The 22,793-nt window shown below is 40.0% G+C and overlaps 1 protein-coding gene across 2 annotated transcripts; it reads left to right on the top strand.

Annotated features, from left to right (window-relative positions):
- Nucleotides 1-1,973: 1,973 nt before the first annotated feature.
- Nucleotides 1,974-19,449, top strand: tlcd4b (TLC domain containing 4b). Of its 2 annotated transcripts, none has more exons than XM_077502909.1 (7): nt 1,974-2,322; nt 9,686-9,838; nt 10,902-10,991; nt 14,427-14,485; nt 14,692-14,786; nt 14,912-14,985; nt 17,981-19,449. In XM_077502909.1, the coding sequence occupies exons 2-7, from the start codon at nt 9,693-9,695 to the stop codon at nt 18,324-18,326; spliced, it is 810 nt and encodes a 269-aa protein (XP_077359035.1). In that variant the 5' UTR covers nt 1,974-2,322; nt 9,686-9,692; the 3' UTR covers nt 18,327-19,449. The 2 variants fall into 2 exon arrangements, with proteins under 2 accessions (XP_077359035.1, XP_077359121.1); XM_077502995.1 differs by lacking the exon at nt 1,974-2,322 and adding an exon at nt 2,461-2,854.
- The last annotated feature ends 3,344 nt before the right edge of the window (nt 19,450-22,793 follow it).

Genomic DNA, 22,793 nt, shown 5'->3' with positions numbered 1-22,793 from the left:
CTTCCCCATGATTCTGAAGCCTTCTAAACCAGACTGAGACCATTTAAAGGCTGAGGGAAAACCTCTACAGTTGTTTTGGTGAACTAGCTGACAAGATTATGACAAAAGGGAGTCTACAATGTTGGGCTTTATCACAATATTTTAATGTACAAAAACAAATAAAGGCTTGAAATATTTCACTTTGTGTGTGGTGAACTAATGTAACATGCAAGTTTCATATTTTGAAACAAATTATTGAAATAAATTGCCTTTTTCCTCAGTACTCAAATTATATGACTTAAACCTGTATAGCACAATCTGTTGATTCCATTTAATGTGCATTGTTCAAGGTTAATCACAAATTACTGTAATCTGTTTTCACATTCTGTCGCATATTTAATAGTTGGAGGTCATAGAGAAGCACAGAGGGAGGAAATATAACACTCACTGGAGATTTCATTGCATAGAGCTGAACCGCGTACTGTGATTTATTACAACAACTGAACATTATAATCTTCGTAAATGCAGAGTTTATGGCAGTGCTGTTGCAGTATCTCACAATAGCTAATAATTGTAATGTGTTTTTCATCCAAGTGGCGTAAGGCTTTGGCCTCCTAGGAACCTGCAGAACAAGAGAAGTGTTTTGGTTGCACTATGCTAACATATTTTTGGTTTGTTGTGAAAGGCCTCTTTGAGTATTCTGATATGATCGCAATGCTTTCGTTTCTCCCGTCTTTTTCTAGTTTGCATGACTAAATAAATACATAAACATATTATGGTTAGAAGACTGTGAACTGTTCTGTATAATAGTATTTCTTGTTGGAAGACTCTCCCTTTTCAGATAATGACGATTTAATCATTTTGAATGCAGATACCGTCACTCACTCACGGATGCTGTGGAATGCAATCAGATGGAAGTGTGTTTTACGATTAAGCCCAGAGCATGTCAATTATGTGATGTTGTAGTTATGGAGCAGACTGCAGCGGTGGTTTTAGAACAGTGGTTCTTTACCTGGGTTCAATCGAACCCCAGGGGTTGGCTCTGCCAGTCTAGGTCGAGGGTTTGGCAGAGGTCAAGACCCACACCCAACTCAGTTATAGACACAAACACACTCACACCACACACATTGGCCTATTTATTGTCAAAATTGGTTCACTGTATTTATTTATTCATGGTCACACAAATCTTAATTCAGAGCCTATGCAGTGCTGCGTACAAACTATACGGAGTGGCCACGGGGGGAATCCAGACACAGTGTAAGGGACATCAGAACAACCACTGGCAGTCTGACTTTTTGTATTTCCAACTTTCATATGTACAATATATCCCTGGATTGGCCAGCAACCAGTTCAGGGTGTACCCCACCTACTGCTCGAAGCCAGCTGGGATAGGCTCCAGCACCTGCGCGACCCTAGTGTGGAAGGGTGGTTAAGAAAATGGATGGATGGATGGATGGATGGATGGATGGATGGATGGATGGATGGACAATATATCTGCGGCTGTAGCTCATCTGTCCCACTGTAAGCAAATTAAAACGGCAATGAGTTGTTGGAGAGATGCTAGTCGGCTTCCTGACTACTGTCGACTGGTGTCATTGAGCAAGGCACTGGCGCAATGGCTGCAGCACCTGCTTACTCCTTTGAAAGGAGATGAAAAGGTTCTTTCATCGCTCCTTGCTTGCCTGCATGTGTGATTTGGCTCTGTGGTGTCCAACACAACGGTATGCACAGCAGAGTTGAATTTCTCCATGAGGAATATAAGTGTACTCTAATTTAATGTATATTTACATATTAAATTAATATTTTGCATTAAGTGTTATATATAGGCCTATATGGGAGATGATTACATTAATATTGTGTAATGTAATTATGAAACGGGTGCAGCGTTCTTTGTCAGACTATCAATTGCTGCTTATTTAAATATTCCAGTGGCCTTTGTTCCTCGAGGGCGTTGCCTTCGCAAGGGGCGTGTGAATGAAAGAGAGGGAGGATACTTTGTGACGTCAGACGCTGGTCTTGCCTGTCAACAAAATAAAGCGAGTTTTAACTTTTCACGCCGAACTCATTATTGGAAACGTACCGCGGCGAAGAGAAAGTACCGAAAGTAAAATATTTACTACCGAGTTGTAATGGTGGCTCTGACTTGTTTACGTGGCACAGGAAGCTTTATTATTATTATTATTATTTATTTATTTTACCCCTCTCTGTGGGTCGCACGGGAGAGCTGGCGAGCTTGTAGTTTAGCCGACTTGCTAGCTGTCGTCAAGTTGTAAGAAAGTGGACAAGACGGCGGCTAAACGGGAGCCCATCCGACCTACACAGACCTATGCGACGGATAAAAAGGTAACGCAGCTCTTACTACCACCACGTCAAACACATGACGTGCCATCGCTTGAGCGGTTATTTGACGTCAGATTTGAATTGTTTTAGCGTATAAATCTTGGGCTGTGCGTCTCTCCCGGTTAGCCAGTGGCTGCAGCAACAGCAGGAGCACACGTAGATTAAGAAGCAATAACAACTTTGCCCGTTGAAAATGGACTGGATTGCAAACTGGTGCCTTGTTGGAACTCGTTCCACGCCTATCTGACTGGTTTCCTTACGCTCTGTTGTCCGTTGCGATAGTGCAGCCACAGAACCGCTGCCTGCATTATTCTCCCAATTGACCGCAATGCTTAAATATGCAGTTGCACCACCTGCCAAGAAAATATGAGTTGTGGGGAATTATCTTAATGCACATGACAGGTGCGCCACCGGAGAATGATTCCAATCGGCGTGTTGTTATACAACATTTGACGCGAGCTATCTGTCTCAAATAATAAAATGCCAGCCATGAATCAGCATTCATTCCTCGACTCAACCCTGCACGAAGACATTGGTAAGATTTGGCTGGCAGATTATTTTGACTCTTGATCAGCAGAGCGAGACACTGGTGCGGTGTAGTCGGCGGCACGGTTGGATTTCCAGCCACGCAGAAGAAATTGAACCGCTATTATTTATGTTTAGTCGATATGTCACGAGTGGCGATTTGCTGACAGCGGCAGTAAAGCCATGTGGAACAAGGTCAAATGTGGACGTGGGAGTGGATCTTCTATCCGGGCTGTCAGCCGCATTGAGAAGCATCCGTGTTGCTTCCTCCCACGGGGGCTGCGCGCGAAGCAGCTTGCCAGGTGAAGAATGCACATGAATTATTCAGACGCATGCAGCATACGATCGTCGTTGCCCCGGAATGTGCACCGCTGCCAGACAATAAGGCTCTGGGGGTGGTGTGGCTTCTCCGAGCATGAGGCATGCCTGTCTTTTTTGTTGAACATGCTACTTTCCAGCAGGGAATGGATGGTGCATTCGGCTTGCTCAGTAGATGAGGGCTTGCACTGGACTCACTGGTGTTTGGTATAACCCACATTACACCATCTAAATGTGACTCTTCATCTTTACTACATTGGTACCTCCGATTCTGAGTTTAATTCGGTTAGTGACTCAATTTACTTGCATGTCAAATCAAATTTTCCCATTGAAGTGGATTGAAATGTCATTACAGTAATCTATTCAAAAAAAAAAAACACATCCGTTTGTTACATGTATTTAATAAAGAAAAATACTTGAGCAATAAATGGATTTTATAAATTGCAATTACTGGGCATTGGGACAGCCGAAAAAGGCACGTGCGTTCAATACTATTGAAGTTGTCTACTCTGGTGGTCCTTGACTGTCAATAGTGTTGTTCCGAACTTCCGATACCATTTTTTTTGGCTCCCGATACCAATTCCGATGCCCAGGTTTGCAGTATTGTCCGATGTCGATACCGATACCTAGTTTGTTTTTACCCAACATGAAAAAGCTGCCCTGCCATTGGTTCAGAGCCTTCAAGGGCCAAAAGGATATCTTGGCTCGGCATGCAGTGAACTTGTCACACATCAGTGAAAGTCGTGCACAAGCAAGGCACAATATGCTGTATCCAAAGCCCTATATTAGCATCAGAAATAATGGTATCGGCATGTTACTTGTTAGTACTTACCAATGCTGATACCACTGTTTTAATGCAGTATCGGGGCCTCTCCCAGGAATTATTGCGTCCCATGGCTGACATCAAAGGTGGCATTACGCCCTATAGGAAAGAAGCACTCTTCAAAAGCAGTACAGCCATGGTGAACTTGCCAAAGATTTGTGTCCAGCCAAAAGTGGTGATAAAAATGGCCAATAAGTAGGACACATTCGTTCATAACAAGTACAAGTTAGGGACCTGGGTCTGCAAGTTGCATGTTACAGAGGCTCAAGTCACCATTGACATTGGTCACTCTGGAAACTGTAGACAGTCCCTAACATGGACAATAAACATCCAGGTGGCTTTCTCTCTGCAAGAAACTTTTTAAACGTAACGATTATTAAGATAAAAATAAAATTCTTTGATACACTATAATTATGCAAGTTCCTTTTGGATGAAACAACATTTATTCAACTAGTTATTTAAAAAAAAAAGTGCAAATGTATACATTTAAACAACTCAACTCAAAATGAGTGTTAATAATGTTATTTTTTTTACGATTATGCTGACTTTGTAATTGTGGAGTGTAATAATTGAAATTTGAAATTGTATTTGAATTTCGATTAATTGCGCAGCCCTATTAGGAGAGGCCACCCCCCACCGCTCCACCCCCACACGGAATGACATGAAACCTAACGTGCTGATGATTAGTCCGATCAGAATTGGCGCAATATATGGGATAGAAAACGGCATTTTTCGTGCACATAACGTCAGCAAACGCCCATTCAGATGAACGAAGGCGGCTGTTGTTTACGCAACGGATACGTCATCACGATCACGTGACCAGGATAATGGCGTTCACCACGGCATGTTCTTATTTTGATACTTAATCGGTTTAAAAGAAAATCCAAGGAATAAGATGCCAGATATATTTGCACTTTTATTCTTTATACACAATGCCTAATCAATACTGAAAAATGAGTTATTAGTGGTGTGTTCTTTTAAGAACAATAAATGTCTTCTTAAAAAAAAAAAGGCTAGGGGTGTAACTAAAACCTATTGGTATCAGAAAATCCTTTTTGATTTAACTAAAATTAATTGCAACCCAGGCACAGTGGCATATTGATTATCTCGTCCGCTTCGCATTTGTGAGGTGCAGGTTTCGGCTCCGGCTTTCCTGTGTGGAGTTTGCATGTTCTCCCCATGCCTGCGTGGGTTTACTCCGGGTACTCCGGTTTCGTCCTGGCTACCACATTCCAAAAACATGCATGGTAGACTGATTGACCACTTTGAATTGTGTCAGTAGGTGTGATTGTGGGTGCGACTGCGAATGGTAGTTCGTCTATGTGTGTGCCCTGGGATTGGCCGGCGACTGGTTCAGGGTGTAGCCCGCCTCCCGCCCATTCACAGCAGGGATAGGCACCAGCATGCCTGCAACCCTCGTACGTAACATTTATGAGTGAGAAGTGCACCAAATATAAATACTTTTGATGTTGTTGATCATTTGTTGTTGTTGTTTTAATTTAATTAGCTTGGATAGTTTGCATTTAAGAGAGATTGCATGTTATATAATAATGAACATGACAAAAAGGCTACACACTCATATCGAATCGAATAGTGATCCCACAGAATTGAACCAAATTGAATCATTCTGAGATGCATGTTAAATACTGTATTTACAGTACAGGGGACCTCAATTTACTAGGGAGTTCCCCTCATATGGTGGCGACGTAACCCGCACTTGTACAGGACGTGAGTCAGAAATGGCCATCGTAGTCACTACCCTATGCAGACAGTAGTAAATTCAAAATTTAAGTTAATATTTTAATGAAGAACACTTCTTGTTCACTGTGGCAGCATATCTGAAATTTGCTCATATCTCAAATTTTACGTCTCAACCATGCAAAAAAAAAAAAAAAAAAGAAGAAGAATTTCAAAGAAGTGATTGTGCATTACTCAAAAATCTTGCACGTTGGGGCACTCTTAAATCAATGTTCCACTGTACTTTGAAGAATAGGCCCTGTCCTGTGCTTTGTTTCCTAGTAGGCTATTTTATAGTATGCATCCATGACGTAAGCCATTTTAGTGTAAATATAGCAGTCGACATGCCTAAAGTGTCATGCGCTGCATGGTGGCTTAACTAAGAGGTTTTTCCCCCTACGTACGTACCGATAAGGACATAGTAGGATAATGTGAGTTAATCATTTGTTTTATGTGATAAGCTATTCTGTGCTCATACAGTGTTTGTTCACGAAACTGCTGAGTACCAACTAACTACCAAGCAAGAGGTACTGTGTTTATTTGGAGGCTGGTCTTTTTGCATTTTATTGTCCATCCATCCATCCATCCATCCATTTTTCTTTGTTGGTCTACAACACATGTTTACGTGACAGATGCATACTGCATAATGTCAACCTCTGAAAATATATATATTTTTTAAATGATCGCACAATAATTTGTATTTTATGAATGAATGACATCGTTGTCGTCCTCTCTGCTCACTACAGCTTAATGATGCTATATGAGGAAAACGCTTCTGCACCTCCTCGGCCCAACCTCGCTTTCTGATAATGTCAGCTTTCTCGCAGTTGTTAATATACTACCATGTTCTTGGCACAAATCCATTGCCATGTGTGGTAAATCAGGTGCAAATTTGCTCCCAGCTGTCAGAATTTGTAGGTTTGTTTGTGCCAGTCTATGATTAGAGCAATATCCTTTGTGAATAGGTGCTTAACAGGGAGCAGACTGCAGGTGCATTTGTGGAGCAATATTTAGCGCTGTTAGCGGACGCAGCACATTCTTAGTGGATCTACCCCTCAATGTTTTACACTCATTTTTTATTTTTCATGTATTTATTTGTTTTTTCAAGCGAGAGCTCAGAATTGTTCATTCGACAGTCTTACCGATTCAACATCTTATCATCATTGTTCTTTTTTTTTTTTTTTTTTTTTTTTTTTTGTGAGTGTGCACATTTGCGTGTGTGCATGTATGCGTGCGCGTATGTGTGCGTGCGTACGCGTGCGTGCGTGCGTGCGCATGTGTGCTTGTGTAAATTTGTACTCATTAGTTCACCTAAAACCTAATATCAATCCCATTACCCTTCACCTTAACCGGATACTTCAGAGTCTCGCCAAAGTCATGAAGTTCAGAAGGTCAGGAGACCAGAGGAAAGGTCAAAGAAAAGAAAGATAAATCAAAGTGAAATCCAGCACCAACTAAACACCACCTGGCACCCACATGGTTACAAAACCAGAGTCTTACGCCAACCCCAGAAACCTCTAAATTCCAACAAATTAAGGAAAACTCAAGAGACCAGAGGAAAAACTAAAGAGAGGAAGGAGGGAAGGATAGATGAAGCAGAATGAATGTTTTACACTCATTTGAACTTAACGTATATCTTGTTAACTTTCAATAACTTAATGTATTACAAAATTAATGTGTCAATGAACTGAAATATACAATCATGTTTGTATTCGGCAAACAATTGTCTGCTTGTGTGTTATTTCACAAAAATCTGAAAAACCTGGGAAAAATATTGAACATTTACAACCGCTATAAACTGTGTGATTAACTTGCGATTAATCACGAGCTAACTGTAGAATTAATGTGATTGATTTCCATTTAAAATTTTTAATTGACTAACAGCCGTAATATACACACATAGTACGATACTGCTTATCCTTATGCAGGGTTTTTGACGAGGGATGGGTGAGTAGGGTGAAATGGGCGAGTGGGAAAGTGCACTCTTGTTTTGGTAAGGTGCAGTTTTGTTGTTACTGAACTTTAATCCCAACACGCGTATGAGATTCCTGGCTTCACATGAGGATGATAAGGCAATTATGGTTATAACAGCCCCCTAAGGGCATCTGCATAGTGGCTTGTGCCAAAATTGAGTTTGAAGTCCCTAACGTAATAGAAAAAACTGCCACTGTTTTACCTTCTTGGTCAGATGGACAGAACAATATAAATGTCATTGAAGGGTAGATGTTAAACCTCAGCTTTACAGATGCCATTTCTGCTGCGCAGGCGGCGTTCGTCATGGTAAATTATGTCATCTGCAGCACATGATGATGATGATTTATCAGATGTCATAGAAGAGGTAACTACAGCAACCGAGTGAAGCAACACAAGAAGCAGTCAGCCAGGCCAACTGAATAACTTTCGTAATATTTATTTATTGTTGTTTACGTTCATGTTGTCACTTGCCCTCTTGTTGACACCTCTGGAGTTATGTGCAATGGACTCATCACCCGTATGTGTTCCATAAGCACATCATTGTCAGAAATGTGTCAGTGGAAATGTCCATGTTAATAGACTAAAAAGCATTTCAGAATTGGGTAGTTGGATCTGGAATGTAAATCCATCCAAGGAAGCAGCTTTTGTTTATGGCGCGGCAGCCCTTTCAGTACATATGTAGTAATGCTTACCATGCACCTTTTATGAATACCATATAAACTATATTTTTTAGAAATCAGAAACCTAATCACGAGCTCCCTAAACTGAGTGGTTTAAATGCTAGAGTTGTTTGTCTAATCAGAATAATCAGAATTTATCAGGTCAGAGTCCAGACTTGCATGGGTCAAGCTAGCAGAGTGTTTAGTAATCGCTGATAAAGGACAGGTCTTTTGTAGAATATAGTATTTGCAACATGTTAATTCTAAACCATTACCCCAAGATGAAATATGTAATCATGATAAAGCCCCTGTTACATATTTAATCTGGTGAAGAAGGCCAGCCACCCTGAACAGTAAACTTTAGAACAGTCTGCATGAGGGTTTACGACATTAGCAAGTCTGAAAACAGATTAGATTACAGGCTGAGCTGTTGTATACTACTTATGTGAAATGGATCAGTACATTGCGATACTGTGTACTGCTTGGCTATTGCTAAATAGCTACAAGTACAAGCCAACACACCTGTGTTCAAGTCCCAGGTTTTTGTGATTAGAATAAAAAAATAATTAAAATTAAGGCTAATATTTTCATAACCTTTTCCACATTGACCATGTGACTTACAAACAACCTTTACAACTCGATGCAAAAAAAATCTTTGAGCAATGAGATCCCTCTGATGCTGCGGATGGAAGGAAACCTTAATTGTCTACTCTGGCTTTGGTTTTAAATTAATGTTGTCAGTGTAGAAATAAATTAACAGTTTAATAAAAGTAAAACAAAAAAATGTGCATGCTTGCAGTTTAATTCCTCTATTTTTATTGGCTTCTCATTTCTTCAGGGGAAAAACAAAAAAAAAACATTGTTGAATTATGAACTGCACAACTTCAAGGGTATTCATCTCTGTAGCTTCTGTAGTCTCTTAAATCTTTCAGCTGGAATTGTGGTTTTGGCGTTCCAGTCTTTCCTTTGCACCAAGAATCTTTTAGTGTTTAAACCAACTTGTAGTGGCTCTCAATTCTAATTTAAGTCACCAGTCTACATACCTTATTTACAGTCCCTAAAACGATTTTCCTGTTCCTGACAATGTGTTTTTGTTCCTCATAGGCCCTTAATGGCTCTTCTGTTGTTTGTCTTCTTACAAAGCACCAGGCTTGTCATAAGCGCTCAGGTCACTTATTTTATGGGTCCTCATCATTTGGATTCATGTTGTCCCATTAATCTGATCCTTGAGGACGGCATGAATTTAGTGGTTGCTCTGTATAGGAAAGCCTTTATTGACCCAGCTCTCCCCCACTCTTTCCGCTTCTCTCTGCACTTGAATCATCTTTAGGTGAGGGATGGAGATGAGAGAGTTGACTGTGGTAGCTGGTAGCTTTGTGAGTTTCCAGCTACTCTTCTCTGTGGCCAGTCCATTACTCTCTTCAGCCATCTCGCCAAGTTATAGATTACTGCCGCCCACCAAGCACACAGAGTGGAACTCAAGGTAAGTTGCAGCAAACAAATAATGGACCTGTCCTGTCATGCGTCAACTACGTGAAAAACGTTGCCTAACTTTTAGGCAAAGAATGGAAACAATCGGAATGAAGTAAAACAAAGATCAGTACGAAGCAAGGAGACAAACCAAAGAGAAAGACATTTATGGTGAAAGTGTTTACGGTTTTTGAAAAATCCTTACCCTTGATGGAGATTTCCCATATTTTTAGTTTGCATTAGGAAAAAAAACAACGCTTTGTGTGTGTGTGTGTGTGTGGGGGGGGGATTTTATTATATGAGATTTTCAAGCCAATAGCAAAATAAAAATGAAAGTATTTGTATGGATTTTCAGCCCTCTCTTTGAGTTGGCATCTGAAAGCAAATAAGGCTGTTTTTGATGAAGCAACAGCTCTGTTGGAGACCCAGATCTACCTCTCAGTCAAAACATTATTCTACACAAACACAGCAGTGATCGGAAGGCTGCAGTAACAAACATCAGGGTGAAGTTCAGAGGGCTGACCTGTAATTTATAGTTGCATAACTCCCTTTATTCACTCCATGTTTTTAGATTCCGACTAATACTCACAATTAATATTTAAAAGCATGGGGTTCTTTTTACCAATAGCCCACAACAAGTTAAAGGGCAATACTGGTGGATGACTTCATTGTGGCCAACCATTGCATAACCATACAGCTTTCAACTTGTTTGTTATGTAACCACGACTTTAAGTGCAAGGAGAGAGGCAGTGTGTTCAAAGAAAGACGTACAGAAACGTAACGACTAGAATCCGGACTCGCACCTTAAATCCTTATTTATTTACTAGCGAGCTCAAAACAGCACAAAGTTATACTTTTCGTTTAAAATGGCTTACTTTAATCATGTTCCTACTCCGCATTGTGGCGAAAGGTCGAATCCTATAAAATAAATTCTCCACACCGGCGGGATCAGTGGCCTCCTAAAGCTAAGCTAGCTAGTTGACGAGACGTTCTCTCTGGGGTAAACGTCTTTCATTCTTTGCAATGCTTGTTTTTTTGTTTTGCGTGTTTGTTTTAATACATCTGTTGTGTCCCAGGTTGGTGTCGACAGTCCACGCTTTGATTGTGGGATTCTTTTGTTTGTACATCCTATTCTTCGATGAGGCGGTCAACACCAATCCTGTCTGGTAAGAGCACCCAAGTGTTATGAGGACATTCACTTCTCCTTTACAGCACTCCTTCCTTCTCCCTAGCCTCATTTCTCTGTTCCCCTTTCTGTCTTTTACCACCACACACACACACACATACACTCGAGTCCTACAAATAAGGCCCCTTTTTATAGCAAACTGCATCACTGCCTAATCTTCTGCACCCTCTCCCCATGTGTCCCCACTACCAGCCTTGTCTGTCTCGGTGTCCGTTGCAACACCCTGCATTTCTGTCAAATCAATGCAGCGCACCTCCTTCACTTGTATTGTCTCTCTGTTGGCACCGGTCAGTGTTGCTCATAGAGTGGAAGAGGGAGAAAAGAAATTGGGTGTGATGGGGACTGGGGGTTTGGTTAAGAAGGAGAGGGGACAAAGGGGAAGCAAGCTGCATCTGTGCTTGTCCTGAGTACTCGAAACCTTCATTTTAATTCCCTTCACAAGGCAAGGAAAGGCGATTTTGTTTTGGAAATAATTGAATTAGGGTGTTCTAGTTAGCTTTCCACATTACAACATAGTCTGTGATCTCCTTGATTGAATTTCACAGTGTTTTCCCCCCCTTCCTTGCCCCATGCAAAGACAAATAACCTTGCAACACCTCAGTGGTGAAAGCAATAATCCTTCAGCCAATCTGATTTGTGGTGGATCGTCATTGAGAGCCATAGCACAAAAGCGGCATTGTTCTACCTGCTACTACTGGAACGGCCACAGCCAAACAAGCTCTGATAGCAAAAGAAGACATAATAATGCCATTTAAGAGAAGTTGTTCAAATATAAGCAAAGAAAATATATGGATATATACAAATTTAGCCAAATTATGGGGGTAATTGCAACTTTTGAATTTGTACTTCCTACTACTATGTATAAATGAGAACTCAATATTTAATATACCGTAAGTAATAATTTAAAATAATGTGATTTAATGAGGACACTAAGATACTTAGATACAGTAGTTTAGTAATCGAATTGGTTGCATCTAATAATGGTTTTAGTTGGTAAATCCCTTTTGAAATAATGTTGGAATTTCATTCTGTCAAGTCACAATGAGTGCCAAAACATAAAAATACTTTTTGAAGTACAGTGTGTCCCTACTGTGTATTTAGTGAGTCTTCAGACCCTTCGACCAACTATTTTTCAAAAAGGGAGGAAACAGTAACCATTAGCAAATGTGTAAGTTTTTTTCAGTTGTTATTGGAGATGTAAGCAACTGAAGCAAAAGTCCCTTCCAAAAGCTGTCAGTGAGGAGATGGTCAGAGCTCAGCGTCCAGACAGCAAATGAACCACGTTTGCACAAACTCCCCTCAGCCTGATCCTGTTCTGGCATTGGCCAGGCGAAACTTGAAAAATAAATAAAATAAAATATTCTTGGGCTATTTGGGCGAAACCATCTCACAGATGTGTTCCTGAGACATCTAAAAGCAGGTTTAATTTTGGGAAGAAATTCATAGTCTTCTATCATTCACTTCAAGGGACAGTCAGTGATCCCTAGCGCCACCTAGTGGTGAACTTATAATTCATTCATTTTAAAACATGACTGTTTAGTATGCAAAAAAAACACAAAAAAAACAAAAACAATGTTGTATCTCATAAATGTTTTTTGTTTTTGTTTTTGACATAATAGGTCTAGTAATCATAAAATATATTACATGGCTGTAGTCTCTTCAAGAGCTGCCATGTTTCGCCGCCATCTTCTTGCTTATAGATGTCCAAAGGACAACTTCGCAAATGTAGTTAGTTGTAGTTAGCCCGGGTGGTGCTTGCATCAAGTGTCTGACCAATGGGCCGACTGTAGATTACCTTCCACAGCTGGGACCTGCAGGTGGTCGTCACTAACTCCCATGATTTGGAGCCCGTCACTTGTCACTTTCTGCTTTGCTCTTGCAAGTGTTTATTGTATTCCTCGGTCTTTTGGCATCGCTCGCCGAGTCGCCAGGCTTCACAACGGCTGCCAAGTCGCCATCGCTCTCTGAGATGCATGTTAGCTCACGCAAAACAAGAATTGGTGATAATAAGCTTGCGAAATGTGGTCTCTGAGCCACAGAATGTGTGTGTGTGTGTGTGTGTGTGTGTGTGTGTGTGTGTGTGTGTGTGTGTGCCCTTGCGTGCTTCTAATGCTATTCATTGACCACAAGATGGCGCTAAGGACTACACACTTTAAGATGGATCACACTGATGGGAATGTTACTGTTCTATTCTTATTACTAGTCAGTCAGCGTTATTTGTTATCTTAGATTATATTTGTCTGTTCCATTCTATTTGAACTGCATCTGTAAACTCGTATATTAAATAAATAATTGGTTAACTGGTTACAAACGGGCTGATCAAGGTCAGTGTAAACTATTAATTTACAAGCCATATTTGTAACAGCTCCATCATAGCTGCCCCAGATTTGTTTTTCAGTTTAGCAAGAAAGCATAGTAAAAGTTCATCACAATGTTAACGTTATGTGGACAATTTCAGGCACAATCAACACCAACACCCTCTCACTACCCAGTCCTCAATGCCGGGATGAACTGCTCTGTTTTGTCGTGCAAGAACACTTTTCCCATAATTTAAAAACATTTAGTGGTTAGCTTTCATAGTGGTGTGGTTCACTGATCTGACTTTAGTGCAATTGCCGTGGGAACCTCCGTGCACAATTTCCCTGCAATTTATGGCGACTGTTCCTGGGTGTAGTCCACCTTTCGTCTCTGATGTGACTTTGGACATAATGAACAGAATAGAATCACTAGAATCACTGGGTGAAGGCCCTGAGACATTCATTATTGACGTGAGTTTTTGCCAATTTACTGGTGCATGTAGTTATTTATCTTTGTGACTTACAAAACTATTTATCCCAATTAAGGATAAGGTATATATTATCTTGCACATGAACATCCTACATTATCATACAGAAGAAAAATGTCATTCTACTATCCAATATGTAAATTTAAAATGGACAATCAAATGACAATTTGACAGTGGAATCTGAGGTCATGGACAGGAGAACATGAGCTGGCACTCATGCAAACTCTGTGCAAATAAGGGCTCTGTTACAGACGTTAAACCACTCATTTGCTATATGACACCTGACTGTGACTGCCACCAGGATCAAATGTCTTTGGAGGGCTCATTGTTATTGTTGAACCGATGCTTTTTGCAAGGGCACCTAAGAGTCGTCAGGTCATCACTGTCAGTGATGCAGATGCTTGCATAAAAGATTGAATGTCATCGTTTTAACATGTCTGAGTTCACTGGGGACTGCTATCTCGGATGCTGTCAAAGCTCATTACAGCAGACAATCGTTGTAGAATAATTTGAATTGGATTAGTGATTAGTGTGAAGTATTCTTCTGACTGAAGTAGATTACATATCAGTGGGATGCTAGTTCTTTTTTATTTCTTTGTTTTTAATACCGTATTCTTTGCTATTCCGCAGGGGTGACCCCAGTATGGTTAAATTAAACGTAGCCATAACTTGTGGCTACCTACTGTATGGTGAGTTGTTTTTCTCTGAATCATCTCTCCTTGCTCAGGGTCAATTTCTATTGATGATATAAAGCACACAGTATTGCCTTCTCCAAAACTTGCAGAAGCCTGTCCTTTGCTTTGTGCGCAAAACTTGCTATTTTGTCCTTTCTGGTTCTTATTTACACGATGTCATTTTGACAGCTTCTACCCACATTTCTCACCTTCTTTTCTAGATTTGTTGCTGCTTGCATGTAATTGGAGCACTATGGGGGACAGATTTTTTGTCTGTCACCACTTGGCGGCGCTCTATGCATATGGATATTTGCTGGTAAGGTCTCTTTTGGATCCACACTTCAGGCATCCAACTAATAACACTCACTTTCTTTTGAATCCTCCTTTGAATTACTTACTTTCTACGTATTTGTAATGACTTGTTTGTTTGGGTCATTTCAGACACGCGGCGTGCTGCCCTACTTTGCCAACTTTCGTCTCATTTCAGAATTGTCCACACCCTTTGTGAACCAAAGGTGAGTTGGTAGGGGTGGCTAAGAATCTTTTTTTTTTTTTTTTTTTTTTTTTCTCTCTCCTCAGTTTTTCATCGAGATTACTGTGAAATCAGGACACAAATGGTGCGTCACTGCTACTATTAATTATATTTGCCACATGTACTAAATATACAATGTAAGTACGGTAATATAAACACTCTTGTGCTAAGATGTAAAGATTTCAACCATAATTATGGTCATTTTTGACTTTTCAATGAAACCACACCAAGGTTATTTTACTTAACTAAAATGAAAACATTAAAACTAAAATGAAATTAAAAAAATAAAATTCTTTAATGAAATAAAATAAAAATGAAAATGGTTTTTTTTTTTTTTTTTTTTTTTTTTTTTTTTTTTTTTAAAGAAAGAAAACTAACTGAAACTACATTTTATGTTTACTATAATTACAGCAAAAATGTCTTTAGTTTTAGTCTTTGGTAATTCATTTAATGTATGAGCCTTTGGGGATGATTTTAAATGTGATTTTAAGTAGATTTATTTTAATGTCAAGCGAAATAAGGACGCTTGAAAGTGTGTCACACAGAAGTGATGTCACGTAGCAGCAGCCAATAGAAAAGCACCTTCAGACGACCTCGCTTCCATGGTGTTTTTAAATATTGCGCACAAGTAATACACATTAAAATAATAATAATAATAATATTCTAATATTCAGTTTTTTGTTTTTTTAATGTCACATTTAGATTGTGGATTATTCATTATATTGTATATTGGGTTGTAATAAGCGCAAGCCAGGAGGAAAAACTATATAAAGACAAAGAATGATCATTTCACACTTAAAAGGATACTTGATTCATTGAGCCATTTTTACCAGTAAAAAGTTAACATTTTGTCCAGAATTAATGTGATAATTTCATTATTTTTCATGTACAATTAATACCTTGAAAAACTATTTTTTCAACTTGCTGTCGACTAAAGATGATATCACCTGTGCAGAGGAAGTAGGAACGACCAATCATGGCTCAGTTTGCTGACCAAACCCAGAAAACAGGTGAGTCGTGATTGTTTGTTACCTATTTCCTCAGCACAGATGATGTCATCTTCAGTTGACAGCAAGTGGATGCATTTGTTTTTAAAATATTAATTGGACATGAAAAATAATTAAGTTATCAAATTCATTCAGGACAAAATAACTTTTTACTGCTGGAAATGGCTCAGTGAGTCAAGTATCCCTTTAATAAAGAAAATAAGCTGTAATGGAATGTGCCTATTACAAAGTACAACTGTTTTACGTTACATAACCATTGTTAGCTCACTGAATATAACCTACTACCGCTAGTTAGAATGAATCGTAATCTGTAACAGGTGGTCAGCATAGAGAGAGGATGGAAACAACCGCCGGCGCTCTTTCAATCGCTTTATTGACCAAACAGTAACTAAATACGATAAACACAAGCACATTCTTAGCCGACCTGCCAATGCCCGCAACTTGACACCATCACTCTGCACACACAATGGCTACCACTAACACTGAAGCCATTTAACTGTCAGCCAACTGTACATCCTCATTTGCTAACTTCACACAACAGATCAGACCTGCCTTTTTAAACGAAGGTAACATAATATCATACCACAATGTTGAATGGACACAAATAATACCACCACCTTAGTTGAGGTTGTGAGGTTGTGGGTTCTATCCCAGGTCAATGTGACCATGTGGAAGTGTCATTGAGCTAGATACTGAACCACCCAGTTGCTCCTAATACTGCGTCGTCATTGAACTCGGGGCCTAATATTTATTCACTCCCAGCCATTTTCACAGAAGCAATCCCCTTCACTCCCAGCTTACTGGGTTTTACTAGATTTTGACTGATTTTGGAAGGCCCACAGAATATTGTGTTCGATTGCTATAAAAACATGGCACCTACCAGAGAAAGATTAAAGTCTCTTTTTTTTTTTTTTTTTTTTCCCATCAGCGAAAAAAAGTTTTGTTTTGTTTTATCTGTTTCAGTTTTGCAGCAATTAGCATTAGAAGAGAACTAAGTTTTAGCAGTTTTCACAAATCTATTTAGAATTGTGAGTAATTGAGCTTTTTTTTCAACATGGCCCTGGTTGATCTCCTCTGTTGCCACCTGCTTGTTCTGCCCGTTTGTGTAATAACTACCATTTCTTCAACCGTTCTTTGCAGTTGAGAGGCTGCATCAAAGTCTTCTGCATATTCTAGCATTAAAAAAAAATAAAAAAATACATGAAAAAAATGTAGAAATATGTCTTTGGGACACTTAAAACATTTAAAATAGAACATTTATACGTTTTGGGGAGTAAATGAGTTAATGAAGATCAGATACACTTTGAAAAGTTTTTTTTAAATGAAACAAAAAAACTGAAAATGGCACACATACATATACAATATTTCACGTAATGCCATATCGTCACCCTCTTAAAATAATTGAATGTCATTTTTTTTTGGGGGGGGGGGGGGGGGGGGGGATGCCTAGATCATCTCCTCATGATGCAAATAGTTCCATTTTGTGTGCTTTGTTTAAAATCTAAAAAAATGACTAACTCACTGCCTTTAACAAATATACTTGTCAAATATCTATTTTTTTGAACGGGTCTAGATGGGGGAGAATCTGATGATGCTCCACTGTAAATGTCAAACTTGGAAATAACTTGACTGATGCACAACCACCAATAGATGACGTCATTGCCCCATTATATATAAGAGTCCATGGGAGTAATGGCTGCATTTTGTGCAACCTACATTTTGCTACTTTCAATTCTAAAAGAACGGGACAAGGCAGAAAGGAGGGAGTCTATTCTGTCATTTGGTAGATTCAGTTGATATATAATTATTGAACATAATATTGTGTCTGTATTGAAAATGGCTGGCAGTGTATAAAGGTGTTGTTTGACTAGTTAAAGTGGAGGCAATGAATATATATAATCGTTGGACCACATTTTTGGGGGGAAGACAAATAATTATTTTGCCTGTAGCTGACCGTTCTTGTCTTTCTAGGTGGTTCTTTGAAGCATTAAAATACCCCCGCTCCAACAGGATGGTGGTAGTAAATGGCGTGGCCATGGCGGTGGTCTTCTTCCTGGTGCGGATTGCCGTCATGCCGTCCTACTGGGCAAGCGTATTTGCCACATTTGGCACGGAAGACTTTGAGCGCCTGGGCTTGGGTGCCCAGGTAGCCTGGATCACCTCCTGCGTGGCCCTGGATATCTTGAACACTATCTGGATGTTTAAGATCACCCGAGGTTGCTACAAGGTATTGGCCGGATCCAAAGCGCAGAAAGACAAAGTGGATGCAGCCACGTGCTCGGACAAGACAAAGCATGCCAACAACCACACGGACTGAAAAGAGAGGGACACGAGCAACGGGGGGTGGCTGCACATAGGAGCGTCTGCCCTCCATCTTCCTCCAGTTGGCCAGTAGAAGGGGCTGTAAGTCCTCAGCTTGGAACCCGGAGACAAGACACGGGGACTCGATCAAGCACCAGCCGTCCCAGCCTCAGTGGTTTTCACTGGCAGATTAGCATCCTGCCGCTTTTTCTTGCAGATAAGACGACGCTCACGAGCACATTTTGAACCCGCATCTTGCCCCCCACCCTCCCTTTTTTCTTTAATTCACCATCACATCTCCACCGTTCACGTCAGCCAAAGCCCAATCCTCTGAAGTGCCTGCGTAGGACAGGAAAGCAATAGGCTAGTCACCGTTTAACCGTTAAAGTGGAGTTTTCCACTCTGTCCAAATTGCAGGAAATGTAGCACTTGAGGCCCACAACAAGTTTGTCAATTGACAGGGCCCTTGTCTTCAACGCAGCAGACCTCAACTCAAAAGGAACAACACCGTAATGCCTCGTCTACAGTGTTTCCTGCTGTGGCCTCTTTGTACCAGTCACCAATGTCATAAGCCACTCCAAATGGAACGAACAACAACAAAACATCATACACGAGCAGACACTTGTAGCGTCTTATTTCGTCCATTTGGAGCGCTCTTTGTGCTCTCATTTTGTACGGCCTCGAGCGTGAGCCAGCCTGAGTGACAAGACGCATCACATGATTTGCCTCACTGGATTGGGCTTCACTGTCCAGCCTCGATTTTGATTTTTGTTTCATTTCGTTTTGTTCCGCCTTACATCATCAAGCTTTTTTTTTTTCTTTGCCCTTTTTTTTTGTTGTTTTTTTAAGTTAAAGCTTTTTTTTCTTTCTTTCTTTCTTTCTTTTTCCCCTCTCTACTGTGAATGTAATCTCTGAAAGGAAGGCCTCCGAGCTTTTCTTCAGCCATTTGCCGAGCCAACCATCTGTAAAGGTTGTCCCGGCCAATGCAGCGCAACAGTGGCATATAAATGTGCTGAATGAACCGGCGCACCCTGGAAGCTTTTGATTCGTCCAGGTTCATCTCTCAGTAACTCTGAGAAAATAATCAAGGTGGGGGCCAAGTTGATGTGGGTTAACAGTTTTTTTTTTTTTTTTTTTTTTTTTTTTTTTTTTTTTTTTTTTTTTTTTTTTTTTTTTATATACCCCCCTCCAAGTTTTGTATTAAATGCCCTACTTTAACACTAGCATGGTGCTTTTTTTTTTTTTTTTTAATTTAGCTGTTTACCCCCCAATTTCACTAAGCAATATGATGTCTTTTAAAAGTTTGTAATTCTGAAATTCAATTTTGATGTATCATCTAAAACCAAGCCAGACTCTTTGGAATGCAGTCAAAGGCAGTGTGGCATTCAGCATGTTGGTATTTTTTTGATTTCCATAATTCTGTAAAGCATGCTAGCGTTAGCTTCATTCCCACCCAATGGTGTGCAGTTCGGATCAGTAAATCCACACTTGCAGCTTTTGGAATTTGAACTACATTGACCCAGACTGTGCTATGGCACATTATAAGGAACACAGCCTTGAATTTCCCTAGAAGAGTTCATTCAGAATGTTTTTTGTTATTTTTTTAAATGGTGCCTTTTTTCTTCCTTTTCAATTCATTCCATTGAAACACAGAAAGAAGCCGGCCAATAAACAGACTACGTACGAAACATACCGGTGTGACTGGCACGTTGCCCTTTTTCTATGGAATTGCATACCGCAAGGTGGGAAAAAAGCTCTTGCTATGTTTCTGTGACGCCTTTGAAAAATAGTCATTATAGATAAATGACATCTATACATCAATTGCACCTTTTGGTTCTGAACATAGTGAACGCATGTACTTGTATGATTCCTTTCTGCTCGCCCCGCATGTCTCTCTACACTAGCACAGTAGCTATACAGGTGCTCACTCTGTGTGGCTAACTAAGTGATTCCGATTGGAGTGCACCCACACGACCAGAGCGAGATAACAGGCAGGCATGAACGTCCTCTGCATGTTTCCTTTTGTATTTCTCAGTGGATGGACAGTGGGAGAATGTTGGACTTTATGCTGTTGAACAAAAAAAAAAAAGAGAGCGAGAGAGAGAGAGAGAGAGAGACACACACACAGAAAGAAAGACAGAAAGAAAGAAAAGCACACTCCCCACGGAGCAATAACTCTTGACCTCCTGGATTTCTGTCTGTCACCACAGAGGAAAGGCTGACACATCCGGTGCCTTTCACAGAAACATGGACTCACGTTTTGATAAGCATGAGCTTTCTAACGCAACTATCCTCTGATATGATTGTCATTTATGTACTCCTCTGTATTCCATGTGTATACTCAATGTATATTTTTATAATATGCCTGCACAACGATTAATCCGGCCAAGTATTCATATAATCCAAAGATGATCAGGGAGGCTGTCATGTGATTGTTGTGTTGACAGGGCCACGTCTCCATGAATGTTGTCAGCGGCATTAACAGTATCCAGCGTGATGAGGAATGGAATCAAGATGTATTTTATTTATTTATTTTTTATTTTTGGACATGAGACCATGAAATGGTAGGCTGATGTGTCACTACGTTAGCCTCCTCAAAGCTGTGAATAGAATCGTACGAGTCGTGTTCCGTCAAAGACTACAAATGTGGACGATTTCCTGAGGTCAGTAGGGCACTTGTGGCATGCTGGGATTTTGGCTCGTGCACAAAGTCAAAATTAAATCAGATCTGCCTGTTAATGGACTGGACTGTTGGAACTGTTGTCATTTTTTTCTTTTCTTTTTAATTCAAAACAGCTGCAAAAGTTGTGCTTTTTCGCACATGTTGGGACTGGTGAAAAATGAATTGTTTCCAGAAGGCTGCTTATGATAAGTGTGTGTACTGTTTTATCAGGTTTGAAAACCACTTTGCCTTTATTTCTTTTGAGAAGGCCAACGTTATAACAATAAAGGTAAACTGTATTTATACTACTACACTGTATGCAGTAGATTGAAAATGAATAGATCCTAATTTGTGATTATTTCAACCGGATGCTAAGTGTCAGTTTGGTACAGTTTCAAAAAGCATCATCACAGTTAGGTACTTAAATTGTCTTGAGGTTATGCATGGTTTGTAGACAGTTGTTGTTTTGTTTTGTTTTTGCTTGTTTTGTCTTAAGTTGTTGACATTGAATAACTTGAATTACAAAGTCTCAATCAGGACATTTGTAAGAACCTCCTAAATAATCACAGTATAACTGGAAATATCATGGACAAATCAATTGAATACTTTTAATGAATTGCCATTGTGTCTTGTTTTTGTCGCATCACCTTTTTTATGGAATGTCATTTGTTTGAGCCTTTTGTTTGTTTGTTTGTGTTTTCCCCTCCGGTAAGCAAGCCTAGACCACACAGAGGCTTTTTGGGGATCCTTCTCTGAGGGTAATTTCTCTATGACGTGGATATATAATGGTTGTTACGTACAACAACCATGCAATTGTAGAGATGACATGAGATTTACTTGAAAGTGTTCTTCAATAAACTTGAAGACGAAAAGAAGCTATAACTGCTGTCTTTTATTGTGACTCAACTTTACTTATTTATTGCTGAACTTTGTTTAACCTTGTAAAGTCCCCCCCCCCCCCCCCCCCCCCCCCCCAACAAGGATTTGTGTGTCCAAAATATGCGTGTGTGCTACCTGTCACCATTAGCATTGTTTTTGAAAGTGTCACGTCGCCAAGGTATGTGTGTGTGTGTGTGTGTGTGTGTGTGTGTGGTGACAAAACAAATACAAGGAATGACAGTATTGAAAAAGAAAAGGATGAAAAGTGAACTTTCGGAAGGGGGAGCCTCAGTAGATTGAGGCGATCTCGGCTGTGTGCGCACGTGAGAGCTGCGAGTGGCCTTAAGGGGCTTGGTTAGAATTCTGTGTGAGGAGCTTTACCAAACATGGTCACATACGGTTACAGGAGCCTCAATGAGAAATTCTCCTGCTACTACAGAGTGTGGTCACAGGAACACTAGCACCTGTAGATAGATGCACAAAAATTGCTGTGATGGATCTGTAATCAGACAAGTCAACAGCTGATGTATTCATTTTATCCCATTTCAAGAGCACCATATACAATTACGGAACTTGTGCAAAAAGGAACTGCAGCCTTCTATAAGGAGACTTTTGCAAGGGAACTTTAATTTGATTCACGTCTCTATAAATGTCAGGTCTTCTCTTTCCCCCTTTACGAGTTCCAATATGTGTTTTGAATCTGTGCTTTATGAGCACCAACCGGCCCCTATAATGTACCTCACAAGTTAATTTCATATACAAATGGATCAGAATTATCTCCGCGTTTCAGAAGTAGCTCATTTTGAACATCGTTCCCAGACTTTGAGAAGCAAAAACAAATCAGTCAAAATTCCTAGGCTATAAACCAGGCTCGAAAGCAAGCGGATTTTTTTTTTTTTTTTTTTTTTTTATAAACAAGGTGCTTAAAGCCTCCGCCTGGCA

This window comes from Festucalex cinctus, chromosome 1, assembly GCF_051991245.1.
Source record: "Festucalex cinctus isolate MCC-2025b chromosome 1, RoL_Fcin_1.0, whole genome shotgun sequence".
Classification (NCBI taxonomy): Eukaryota; Metazoa; Chordata; class Actinopteri; order Syngnathiformes; family Syngnathidae; genus Festucalex; species Festucalex cinctus.
Note: the sequence above shows the minus strand (reverse complement) of the source record. Positions and strands in the feature narration are given on the sequence as shown.